General features: G+C 37.9%; 1 protein-coding gene across 1 annotated transcript in view; it reads left to right on the top strand.

The window, feature by feature from the left end:
- The window catches only part of GARS1 (glycyl-tRNA synthetase 1), a 51,176-nt gene that overhangs the window by 31,517 nt on the left and 6,965 nt on the right, over positions 1-12,694 (top strand). The window contains exons 10-13 of the mRNA XM_040259693.1: positions 1,326-1,490; positions 7,625-7,732; positions 8,514-8,659; positions 12,557-12,642. Coding sequence (XP_040115627.1) covers positions 1,326-1,490; positions 7,625-7,732; positions 8,514-8,659; positions 12,557-12,642 — 505 coding nt within the window. The remainder of the gene's footprint in view (positions 1-1,325; positions 1,491-7,624; positions 7,733-8,513; positions 8,660-12,556; positions 12,643-12,694) is intronic.

Raw genomic sequence — 12,694 nt, 5'->3', positions numbered from 1 at the left:
AGTGTGTATGTTTTTTTTTTTACAGTATTTATTACACACTGTTATTATAGTGGGAGAGAATTACCTGAACGTGCCAATATGTGGGCCATTGGGACTAACATGAAAAAAAATTTAGCAGGGCATGTGGAAAAAATTTGTTGGTTTGAGTTGTACCGCATCAGTTTGTGGTTTTTTTTTGGCCACACTTGTCTTCATTGCTGCATGCAGACTTTCTCTAGTTGCGGTGTGGGCTTCTCATTGTGGTGGCTTCTCGAGCTGTGGAGCACGAGCTCTAGGGTCTTAGGCTTGCGTAGTTGTGGTGTGTGGGCTCAGTAGTTGCAGCTTGCAGACTGTAGAGCTCAGACTCAGTAGTTGTGGCGCACCAGCTTAGTTGCCCCACAATAGCTGGAGTCTTCCCAGCCTAAGGATCGAATGCGTGTCCCCTGCATTGGCAGGCAGATTCTTAACCACTGGACTACCAGGGAAGTCCCCCATCAGTCTGACTTTTAACGATATCGACTGCTTTTTGGGAGACATTTTGACTCACAGGAAGCAAGCCCTTTCTATTTTAAACTCCACTGTATTACCCATAACAATTGGGATAAGGGCTTGCATGTAATAGAATTTCTCTATGATTATTTGCCTGGAGAAATGAGTGAGTAAAAACTTGGTAACAGTAGTTGCTGCCTAATAATGGAATGAATTGCCCTGTCAACAATGAGCTTCCTGTCTGAAAATATTCAGGTGGAGGCTGAGTGATAATTTGTCAGCCATTTTGCAGAGAAGAGCCCTGCAGGTGGTAGGAAATAGGGCTAGACGATTTCTAAAACCCTTCTGTACTGAAGTTGTCAGGGGATTTATACTATATGGGGTTCACAAATTTCAGTGGATAACAATGCATTAAAGTCCTCTCAGCATGTCTTATGACTTTTGTTAATTCAGAAGGAATATATGCCATTCCTTAGGGTCATTACTGTGAATGTCATTTTTAGTACTGTAGATTTAGAAGGTATGAGGTAATAGGCTGAATTTTTGCTGACCCAGTGAGTATGGTGGAAAGATTTTGAATGATGTCATTCATTATTATCTGCTTGTTAGCTTGACAGTTAAACTTTTGAAAATAGCCTTAATCACATTTTTGGGTATTTCAGATCATTCTGAAAGCTGTATAAATTAGCTTGCTTTGTGTTTCAAAGATTTTTCAGTAGATGATGAATAACTCAATGGAAAATGGTACCTTGGCCTTCAAAAGCCTTAATGTTTGTGGTGTTTTTTTTCATTTATCTGTGCTTGTTTGCATGTTGCTTGCCTACTTATCTATGAGTTTGTTTATTCATTTATTTTAGGGTGTGATTAACAACTCAGTGTTGGGCTATTTCATTGGCCGCATCTACCTCTACCTCGTGAAGGTTGGAGTCTCTCCAGAGAAGCTCCGCTTCCGACAGCACATGGAGAATGAGATGGCCCATTATGCCTGTGACTGTTGGGATGCTGAATCCAAAACATCCTATGTAAGTAGAGTGCAGTGGCTCTGTGATTTTCACGTTGTTAACTTAGACGCATGGATATCAAAGTTGCCTTTTATGTGCTTCTTGTCAGAGTGGAACAAAAAGGAAAGAGGTCTCTTCCTGAGCAAAATGGAAAAAGTGGTTGCCCCGGTGTGCTGTCATAAGGGGGGGGCTACCCTTATGTCCCAGGATCCCTTTGTAGATATGGATGGCTTTTACAGAGAGAGAGAGAGAGAAGGCTGGTGACAGTGTGTTCCTGGCATGTCCTTTGCTGGTGTGGGCAGTGTGATTGGTAACATGCCTGAACGCAGCTAGGATGGAGTGGCCACCTTCCTGACCCCAGCAGATACTGGAAGTGGTGGCCAGGCTGAGTAAAGAAGCCAATAGTGCTCTTCATCTGGAGAGCTGTTTGGTAGATTTGGGGGATAGACTAGGAGATTCTGATCTCTTGTTTACGAACTACCTTTTCTCAAATTCTGTGTATTTAATAATAATTCAGAGAAGACCTCCAGGTTACCTCTTCACTGTTCCTTCCCCCGCTCCACCCTCCCAGACGTGAACATTAGTACTAAAGTCTAGGATTGAAAGGCATTTGGATATAGGAGGTGCTTTAGCATTGGTAGCAGTGGGAACAGGTCAGCAGCCACGAGAAGCAGGCCCCAGAGTCTTCTGCATTTCCTTTATTTGATATTGGAGAGACTTCTCACCCATACAGAGACTTAACTCAGGGTCCTTGATTCTCACATGCCCTTGGTTTCTCTTAAAAAGTAAAAGTTTAAAAGTGCCTTTCTTTGAGAAAATAGGTTCTTTTTTTTTTTAATTAAAAAAATTTTTTTTTAATGGTACTGATACATCTATTTGCAGAGCAGGAATAGAGCTGCACATGTAGAGAACAGACATGTGGGCATAGGGTAGGAAGGAGAGAGTAGCATTAACGGATCTACACCACCGTGTGTGAAATAGACAGCTAGTGGGAAACTGCTGTATAGCACAAGGAGCTCAGCTGGGTGCTCTGTGATGTCCTAGAGGGCTGGGACGAGGGCAGTGGGAGGGAGGCTCACAAGGGAGGGGATATATATATATATATATATATATATATACTTAGGGCTGAGTCACATTGTTGTACAGTAGGAACTAACACAGCGTTGTAAAGTAGATATCCTCCAGTTTAAACAAAAAGTCACTTTAAAAATGACAACCTTTTTTTGTAAAACGGAAAGTGAAAAATAATTCCCTTTAAGTGTGTTATATAAAAAGTGAAACTTCCAACTGTGCTCCCCAAGAGTGTTCCATGTCTGTTTTCTCAATCAGGGCTCAACAAACATTTTACGTAGTAAACACAGTAAGTGTTTTAGGCTTTGTGGATCTCTGTGGCTCTCTTCTGTTTTTTGTTTTTTCTTTTTTTAACAACTTTTAAAAACATAAAAACTATTCTTAGTTCCATGACCCTTGATTTGTCAACCCCTATTCAAAGTAATTTTATGTGCTTTAAAAACATATACATAAGTGACAGATAGCCAATAAACACTTGAAAAGATGCTCAGCATCGCTCATTATTAGAGAAATGCAAATCAAAAACTAGGAGGTATGGTCGAAACCAACACAAAATTATAAAGCAATTTCTCACTAATTAAAAAATAAAATGTTTTAAAAATACACGTGTATATGCATAATGATATATGCATATATCTGTAGTGACTATTATTGATATTGTTTTTAGCATATACTCTTAACTTTATTGAATTAGGAAAGAATCTGTTAGGTTTTTCTTGTTATGTTAACTTTATTCACAAACTTACTTGACATATGTTTGCTTAAATGATAGTGGTAATTAGTTTTGGATTATAGGTGATCATTAGTTTCTTTATATGTACTAGATATTCTGAAATCTCTCTTTATTTTCAAGTTAAACCAATAAAGTGTTTTGTGTGAGAAGATTTCAAGCTAAACCAGACCCAAATTCTTGCTGTTTTCAGTTTAGATTCTGAATCCTGCCTGAGTTGCATTTCATTTGTTTGTCCATTCGGTATTTGTAATTGTTAAGGGCTATATACCATTCTGAGTGTATCAGCCTGTGTAATCCTCACAATAACTCCATTCATTGGCTCTATTTCTCAGGAGACTGAAGTGCTGAGAAGTTAGTTGGTTTGCCCACGTCTCAGCACGGGAGTGGTGGAGTGGGGATGTGAACCAGGGCGGTTCGACTCCAGGCCCCTGCCCTTAGCCGTGGTGCTACACTGCTTTCTTAAACCCTACTGCACCCCTGCTCATCCTTCCTGAGGGTCACTGTGAGCTGTGGCCAAACCCTCAAGGATGGGAAGTCAGAAAATGTGGATCTGAGAAGTCCTGAGGATGGAATGTACAGCATGGTGACGATAGTTAATAGTACTGTATTGTGTATTTGAAAATTGCTTAGAGAGTAGATTGTAAAAGATCCCATCACACAAACAGACACGTGATTATAACTGTGTATGGTGATGGATGTAACCGAGACTTATTGTGGTGATCATTTAGCAATATATACAAATATCAAATTGTTACATTATACACTCGAAACTAGTATCATTGTGTATGTCAATTATATCTAAATTTAAAAGAATTAAAGAAAAAATTAAAAAGAAAATGTGGGCCTAGCTTTGAGATTAGGCCTCACATTTTGTGTAAGATCATAAGAAGACTGGACTCAGTTCAGTTCAGTTCAGTTGCTCAGTTGTGTCTGACTCTTTGCGACCCCATGAATTGCAGCACGCCAGGCCTCCCTGTCCATCACCAACTCCCAGAGTTCACTCAAACTCATGTCCATCGAGTCAGTGATGCCATCCAACCATCTCATCCTCTGTCGTCCCCGTCTCCTCCCGCCCTCAATCTTCACCAGATTCAGGGTCCTTTCAGATGAGTCAGTTCTTTGCATGAGGTGGCCAAAGGATTGGAGTTTCAGCTTAGCATCAGTCCTTCCAATGAACACCCAGGACTGATCTCCTTTAGGATGGACTGGTTGGATCTCCTTGCAGTCCAAGGGACTCTCAAGAGTCTTCTCCAACACCTAACCAAAAGCTCTGAAGTAATAAACTTTTAAGGAGAGGGGGAAATGCTTTTAGAGACTTGAATATTTTCTTTTTGTGTGCTTCATATTGTATTTTTTTAAATAAAAAAGTTACTGATACAGTTAATGCTCTAACCTTTTCTTCTCCCTCCTAAGGGGTCACCATGATTTCAAAATTGTTGTCTACCATTCTCAGGCATATTTTTGTAGTTTCACCATTTAGTACATAAATATCTTCATCAATATCTTTAGTAAATGATAACGAGTAAGTATATGTTTAGGAACATAGATATACTAGTTGGCATCTTTAGTGACTCTAGATGATCAAGTTACATGTTTTTAGCTTTTTTTTCCCCCCTTAATTCCTGTTTTGTTGTTTTTATGTGCTGGGGTTTCTGCGCTTATATTAGTTTTATTTTTGCCTCTTTGTTTGAAACACCCCATGCGGTAATATGTGCTTGGAAAGCTTATCAGGTGTTATGGTTGAATTTTCCCAAACTCTGGATCAAAGGCAAAAATAAGTATTTATGAGAAGGACTAACTAGACATCTGCTGAACTAATAAGCCTTTTGCCTCTTTGGTTCTTACTCAAATAACAGGTTCTTAAGAGTCTTTGAAAACACTCTAGGTTGTGCTTTTGAAAAGTGACTTGGGCATTAACAAGAAATGGAACCTGCCACTGCTGTGATAGTAATGCTGTTATTAAGTTTTATTCTGTGATCTAAACAGTACCTGTTCTTTATTGAGTTTTCTTTTGTTGGGTAGGAAACTGGATTGAGTACAGACGCCCACATTTGTGGCCTGCTAAGATGTGTGTTAGTACAGTCATCTGATGCCAAGTTTTGAGGGCAGTAGACACTTCGTACAAAGAGAATGCAGTCATCTCTCAGTGGCTGCTGGGATCTTGTTCCAGGACCCCCACCGACACCAAAATCCTGGGATGCTCCAGTCTCTTACGTAAAAAGGCTTAGTATCTACGCAGACCCTAGGCACATCCTCCCATACACTTTAAATTAGCTAGGTTACTTATGATACCAAACATACTGTAAATGCTTTGCAAATAGTTGCCAGGTTTGCAGCAAAGTTTAAGTTTTTGTAACTTTCTGAACATTTTTTTTCTAAATACTTTCGATTCACAGTTGAATCTGCAGATGTAGAAGCCACAGATACAGAGGACTGGCTGTATTGTTGGGTGTTAACACTTAAATATACCCTTCAGAATCTACTTACAGTTTTTCAAAAACTTTTTAGAGGGAAAAGGCCAATAAAACAATGAAGTAACAACATGGATAAAGTTCCTTTGTCCTCTTTGTCCATCTGTCCTCTCTGAGCTAAGTTTACATTTGTATGGTTTCTTCTTTGACCTTTCCATGTGGTGAGTACTTACACAGAGTTTACCCACTTAAATTAACAGATTAAAAAGAAGAGGAAACAGATGACATTTAATATATTTGTGTTCCAGTTTAATAATGTCTTTCTAATATACAAAAACCGAATGTGACTTTGGTATCACCATCGTTGTTAGGCCAGCATTTTGACCCTCCTCTTAGTTCTTAGGTTTTCCCTCGATCTCTGAGGCCTGCTTCTGGCATATGTCCACTCTGTGTATCCGTCAAGGCTGATGTGATGCTTTAGCACTCTGTTCATTTCCTCCGGTGTAGTCTCGTTCTTTTTCTTTTTCTTTCTTTTTTAATGATTGAGATAAATGTATACATGCTGTATTATTTTCCTTATAATTTCTCATAAATATCTTCCAGTGAAGAGTTACAAGCTAGACTGTAGGTGCAGGGCATGCTGTGATATAACTTAACTCCCAATGGATTTCCGCCCCCCACGTGTTACTTTCGTATCTTTGTCACTTGCGTTCAGAGTGGCCATCGCCACAGCATCCTAATAGCATGTTCTTCTTTCTGCTGCTCTTCTGCTATAATGCCATGATGTCTGTGGTAGTGTCTCCTCCTCCCAGCTTAGCAATCCCTTTGGTGAATCCCTGCCTTCCTGCCTGCAGCTATTATTGACCTTATTTTTCATCACCTGTGTTGGTCTCTGAACCCACAAGAGATTTTCAAGGGGCTAATTGGGTCACTCACCCTTGACTGTTGTTTTCCATGGTAAAAACTGGTAAAACTCTTCCTCCTCTTGACCGTCTTCCATGCTTTTAAAAGATTATGAAAATTGTTTTCCTTCTCCACAAACTGTTTTTGAGGTGAGCACCACGTTCAGATTTGTGGGTGCATATGTTCTGTGCTGACTCACAGAAGGGAGCTTGGTTGACCCCTGGGTCCTCCACGTGAGCGGCAACAGGAAGCATCTGGGGGTGTGCTGCTGTGTGTGCCCTGTGGAACTCGGGAGGTCGACTTCTGGCCAGGACCATGATTTACTTGCTAGTGTAGAGCTCTTCTGAACTAGCCATGCCCTTCTCTTTGGCAGTTCTTAAAAGTGCACAGAGAGTAATGACTTTGTGGGTGGAAATTCTTTGATTTGAGCCAAAGTTTTAACAATACAATTGTATGGGCAGGAGGGAACCATTACAGTTGTCCTTTGGAATCCATGGGGCATTGGTTCTAAGACCTCTTGTTGTTGTTGCTCGTTTGGTCTCCCAGTTGTGGACTGCAGCACGCCAAGCCTCCTTGTCCCTCACCATCTCTCAAAATTTGCCCACGTTCATGTCCATTGCATCAGTGACCCCTTGTGGATGCCAAAACCCATCAATGCTAGAGTGTTTTAGGGAACAGAGTGTTGTACTAGTGGTTTCTACCAGATTCATTTTGACTTCTGGTCAAAAATTTGATAGAGATCTATAAGTTTTGTTTAGGTTCACATTTTATTTCCATAGCTAAATCCCAGCAAATACCCCACATTCACAATATGGCAAAATAATTCTGTCCAGAAGATAAAAAGACTATTTTGGGTACATGTGTAGATTATATATTATAAGATTGCTACTGCTTGATGTATAAAACTGTACCCATTTCAAACATTTGTAAAAGTTGAGTGGAAATTCTGTAATTGAATTATTCATGAGTACGTATAATCTGCATGCATTTGTGAATGAACCTTGTGTGAGTTACAGATGTTTATTATGTCTTCTTAGGGCTGGATCGAGATTGTTGGATGTGCTGACCGTTCCTGTTATGACCTGTCTTGTCATGCGAGGGCCACCAAAGTCCCACTTGTAGCTGAGAAACCTTTGAAAGAGCCCATATCCTATCTGGTCACTTCTGCAAATCAGGAGTAAACATCTTGAAAATGGATAAGTTCAAGACTGTACCTTGATCTGTGGATAAACTGAGATGTTTTGGCACTTTATTTAAACCAATCATTTTATGCATCTCACTGTTCCTTTCTTGTTCTCTTTACCTATAGTCTAACATGTGCCCACTCAGTGTTTGGTCCTTGAGAGAAAAATGCTCTGTATCTCTCAGGATGTTGACCAGTTTTTCTCAGCTGTTTCCAACACCTGCGTCTGCGTACATGCTCTTTTAGATAAAGGGTGCTTGGTGAATGTTTTCTCTGTTAAAAGATGAACGCCCTTTTATGATGAAATAATTTATCTCATTTGATCTGTAGATCAGCAAAGGAGAAATTTCCTTCCTTTACCAGACAGTGAGATTGTAAGTTTATCAAAGGGCTAGAGTGGTGACAGGAAGTAGATCCTATTGTGCTGAGACATAAAGAAATGAATGTTATCAGAGTTCATTATGCTATGTATTGGGTTATATTGCTGATTAGATAATGTCCCTTTATTTCATTGTAACTTTGAAAAAGTCTTTTTTGATGATGTTTACTTATTTTGAGTGGGGTTTATCTGAATGATTTTATCAGTAGTTGTTTTGTCTTATGCTTAAAATCAGCATAAAGAGGATCTTGGATACCAGTAGGGAACTGGTAGTTGTTTTAAGTCAATGAAGACTTGTCCTCAGGATCATTTCTGGAAGTACTGGGGCAGTTCTGTAGCTTTGTATTCCTTGACCCCTTCATACAAAACAGTCAATGTTGTTCAGTTTGAACCCAATAAGGGAGCAATTGGTAAGGCGTATAAGAAGGATGCAAAGCTGGTGATGGAGTACCTTGCCATTTGTGATGAGTGTTACATTACAGAAATGGAGGAACTGCTGAATGAAAAAGGGTAAGTTTTAAGATGTGTACTTTAACATGGGCTCCAGTCAGCTATATTCTCTTTGCCATGTTTTGAAAATTAGGGGGACATTAGTTTTTTAGAAATTTTTGCAAGTGAGTACCATCTCTTGGCCACTTTTAAGGGACTGTTTGTTGAGATTTTGGCATTGAGACCTGGAAATAGACTTGAAATGGACTACAAAGATCTTTTTTCCTCCCAATAACTTTCTTAAAGGAGAAGACTTATCCACAGTAATTAGAAACTACATCTATCTCTCAAGTCAATACCCTTTTTCTGAGTTTTGGAGTCCTGAGCATAATTGTTGTAAGTATAAATGAAAAACCATAGAGAAGAATCTTTAAAGGAATTCAACAAAATTCATTAAACAATGTAGAATTTACTATGTCTGGCAAACAATAAAAAAATCTCTAGCCATATGAAAAAGCATGAAAAGACCCAAAATAAGGAGAAAAATCAATCAAAAGAAATACCCAGAAGTGACAAGCATCATGGAAATAATACAGAAGGATGTTAACACCGTGTTCATGTGCTCAGGGTCATAAGAGAAGACATGAACATATGAGGTGGGAAATGGAAAAGTACATATTTTAAAAAACCAAACGGAACATCTAGATGTGATATCACAAATGTAATTGTGTGTACATAGCCACAATACAGTCGAATGAAACCTTCCCAGGTTCTTACAGACAAAAGCCTATACCCGCCGAAAATATCTTTTCAAAAAAAAAGTACTTGAGGAAAAAGAAGAGATAATATTTTCAGACAGAAAACTTAGAGGATACATTGTCAGCCAGAGTTACACTACAGGAAATGCTAAAGGAATTCTTCAGGCAGAAGTGTGGAAATGTAGATCTACCCAAAGAAACTAAGAGCTCTAGAAATGATGGCTATGTGGGTGATATGAGTGACATTTTCTTTCATTGATTTAAAATGACATCTCTGAATTTCTTTAAAAGATAACGGGTTGTTTAGAGAAAAATATTAAGTGTATTGTGAAATTTGTAATGTGTAGAAATAGCATTTGTGTCATCAGCCCAAAGGATGGGAGCCAAGTATTGGGAATATGTAAGAATATGTATACTTTTGTAAGGTGCATATGTTACATATGCTAAGTTTAATAAAAAGGGACATGTAGTCAACTTTAGATAATTGCCTGGATGAGACACAGAGAAACCAAAGGGATGTAACTAATAAACCAATAAAGGCACTAAAATAGAATAATAAAAAATGCTCTAGAAAAAGATAGAAGAAAAATGAACAAAGAATAGATGAGACAAATAGAAAACAACTCAGGAAGTGGTAGATTTCAACTCAACAGTATTGATAGTTATTTTAAATATAATGATCAAAACACTCAAATTAATAGCCATGTCAGACTGGTTAAAAAATTTGAGACCCAGTTAAATATTGTTTACAGGAAACCGACTGTAATTTTAGTACAGACATACTTTGGAGATATTGTGGGTTGGTTCCAGACCACTGCAATAAATTTGTTGCAATAAAGTGAGTGACACAAATTTTTTTGGTTTCACAGTGCATGTAAAAGTTATGTTTACACTATAATGTACTCTGTTAAGTGTGCAATAGCATTATATTTTTAACAACAGTGTATATACATTAGTTTAGAAATATTTCATTGCAGAAAAATGCTAACCACTATCTGAGCCTTCAGCAAGTGGAAATCTTTAGTAACATCAAAGTCTTTTACTGATTATAGATCACTATAACAAGTATAATAATAATGAAAAAGTTTGAAATATTGCGAAAGTTACCAAAATGTGACTCAGAGACATGAAGTGAGCAAATGCTGTTGGAGAAGTAGCGCTGATAGACGTGCAAACGCTGGGTGGCCACAAGCCTTCCAATTTGCCAAAAAATGCAACGCTTGTGCTTCTTGTGAAGCACAAGAAAGCAGGTATGCCTCTACTCAAATTTAAGTTTAAAGAGAAAAGAATTTTAAAAATATTTCCCATAAAAACATTAATCAAGAAGGTGGAGTGCCTTATTAACATCAAAGGAAACTTAAGAATAAGAAAAATTATCAGGTTGTATTTCATAATGATAAAGGGATCATCAATTCATCGAGAACATACATCACGTCTAGCCATGTGTGCCACTAAAAATCACCTCAAGATAAGTAAAGCAAACTTGACAGAACTGAACAGAAAATTAGACAAATTCACGGTTACAGTTAGAGGTTTTTATGCCCCTCTCAGTGATTGGTAGACAAAAAAGAGTTGGTAGGAGTTTGAAGGTGTAAACACTGTTTATCAACCCACTTGTTGTTTGTAGAATGCCTAATAACTGGAGTATATGCTTTTAAGTACATTTGGAACATCTTTCATATTTTTTGTATCACAATGCAAAGAATGACTTGGCATTTTCAAAGGGCTGTTTTTTAAAAAACGCAGTATGGGAGTCTGCTTATGGTCTGCAACCCCGGCACATTTTATAACTGAATATTTCATGATTAGCCCTATACAGAAAGTTTGCCAAACCTTGTCATAGACATTAGGCTAAGTGATAGGCTAATCTTACACAAAAGATTATATGCCAGACTCTAGGAAAGACAAACCTAGTTTAGAGTAATAGAAAGCACATCAATGGTTGAATGAGAACGGAGGGGATCAAAACAGAAGGGACCCAGGGGAACTTTCGGGGCCATAGTGGGTACATATGTATATGTACTTGTCAGCTATTGCAAGATGAACACTTCAAAGTTGAAGATAAAATTATCTATTTCAATAGGAAAATTTTAAAACATTTCTGGTCTCCTAGAATTAATGTCTGTTTATGCTAGAATAACCTCATATCCCATTAAAGTTAACATAGGTTACTAACAGATTTATATACAAACAAGACAGCTTTTTAAAAATTATTCTCAAATAATAACTATCTCCTTGCTAATTTCAGCTTTTTTATAATTGTTACATACCCTACACTTAGACTGTGCTCACAGAGAAAATATATATGATACTGTCTATTGGGAGTCTTTAATCATGCATGCACAAACTCCAGAATAGTAAAATTGGAAGAAATCAATGAAAATCATTCATATGGTGCATGGGCTTATCAGTGCTAGAAACCAGCAGAGTGCAGTGTACCATGTAGCAGCCATACGGCTCCAAGGACAACCACATGAGGGCTCTCTTTTCCCAGCACCAGGCTGCTCGTGAGACCAGACCCATCTAAACTGATCATAATGTAATGAAATGCCTCATAAGCTGAGATACAGGTATTACCTGAAGTGCTTTATAAAGGTGAATTCTTATAACCTGAAATGGAATGGGCATATCTCACGATATAAACATGAAGCAGTCAGTGATTCGGGGTGGGGGGGGGAATAGTATTTTATATTGACATATCAAGCAGAATCTTTAAACTTCTTTTAAGCTGATCTTCATCAGCATAAGTCTAAAAATTTAGTTTGGAAAAAGTGTGGGAATTTTAAAAATTCTTTCTGTAAGATGACAAGTTGGTCATTTTTACATTTGTTGGGATAGTAATGAGAACAGTGGTCTTTTTGCCAGCAGACCTGTTTCTGACAAATGTAATTATTCTATAACTGAGTTTTTAAAAAATTTTCTTTAGTTTTATCTTGATCCTAGAATCAAGGAGTTGGTCACTAAGTCACTTGTGGAATTTTATAAGACTAGCCACATATTTGGGTGCCTCCCAAAATACTATTTGGTGCTGTTGTTAGAATAATACTTAATTTGGTACTCCTTATGAAAAATTTAAATTTGACTTCAGTTGTTATATCTGGATTGTTGACCAAGTTGTATTACACTTAAAATGAAAAGAGGTTTAGCAGTCTGTAAAACTCCTTTAAATTAAGGCATGGGCATATGTGTTTTCACTAATATGTGCTTTGTTTCATTGTAGGGAATTTACTGTTGAAACTGAAGGGAAAACATTTCAGTTGACAAAAGATATGGTCAATGTGAAGAGATTCCAGAAAACACTACATGGTAAATTTGTAAAAATAATTAAGGAACAAGCAGACAAAAATCATTACTCCTT

Source organism: Oryx dammah, unplaced genomic scaffold, assembly GCF_014754425.2.
Source record: "Oryx dammah isolate SB20612 unplaced genomic scaffold, SCBI_Odam_1.1 HiC_scaffold_18, whole genome shotgun sequence".
NCBI classification, from domain to species: domain Eukaryota; kingdom Metazoa; phylum Chordata; class Mammalia; order Artiodactyla; family Bovidae; genus Oryx; species Oryx dammah.
This window is presented reverse-complemented; position numbering and strand designations above follow the sequence as displayed.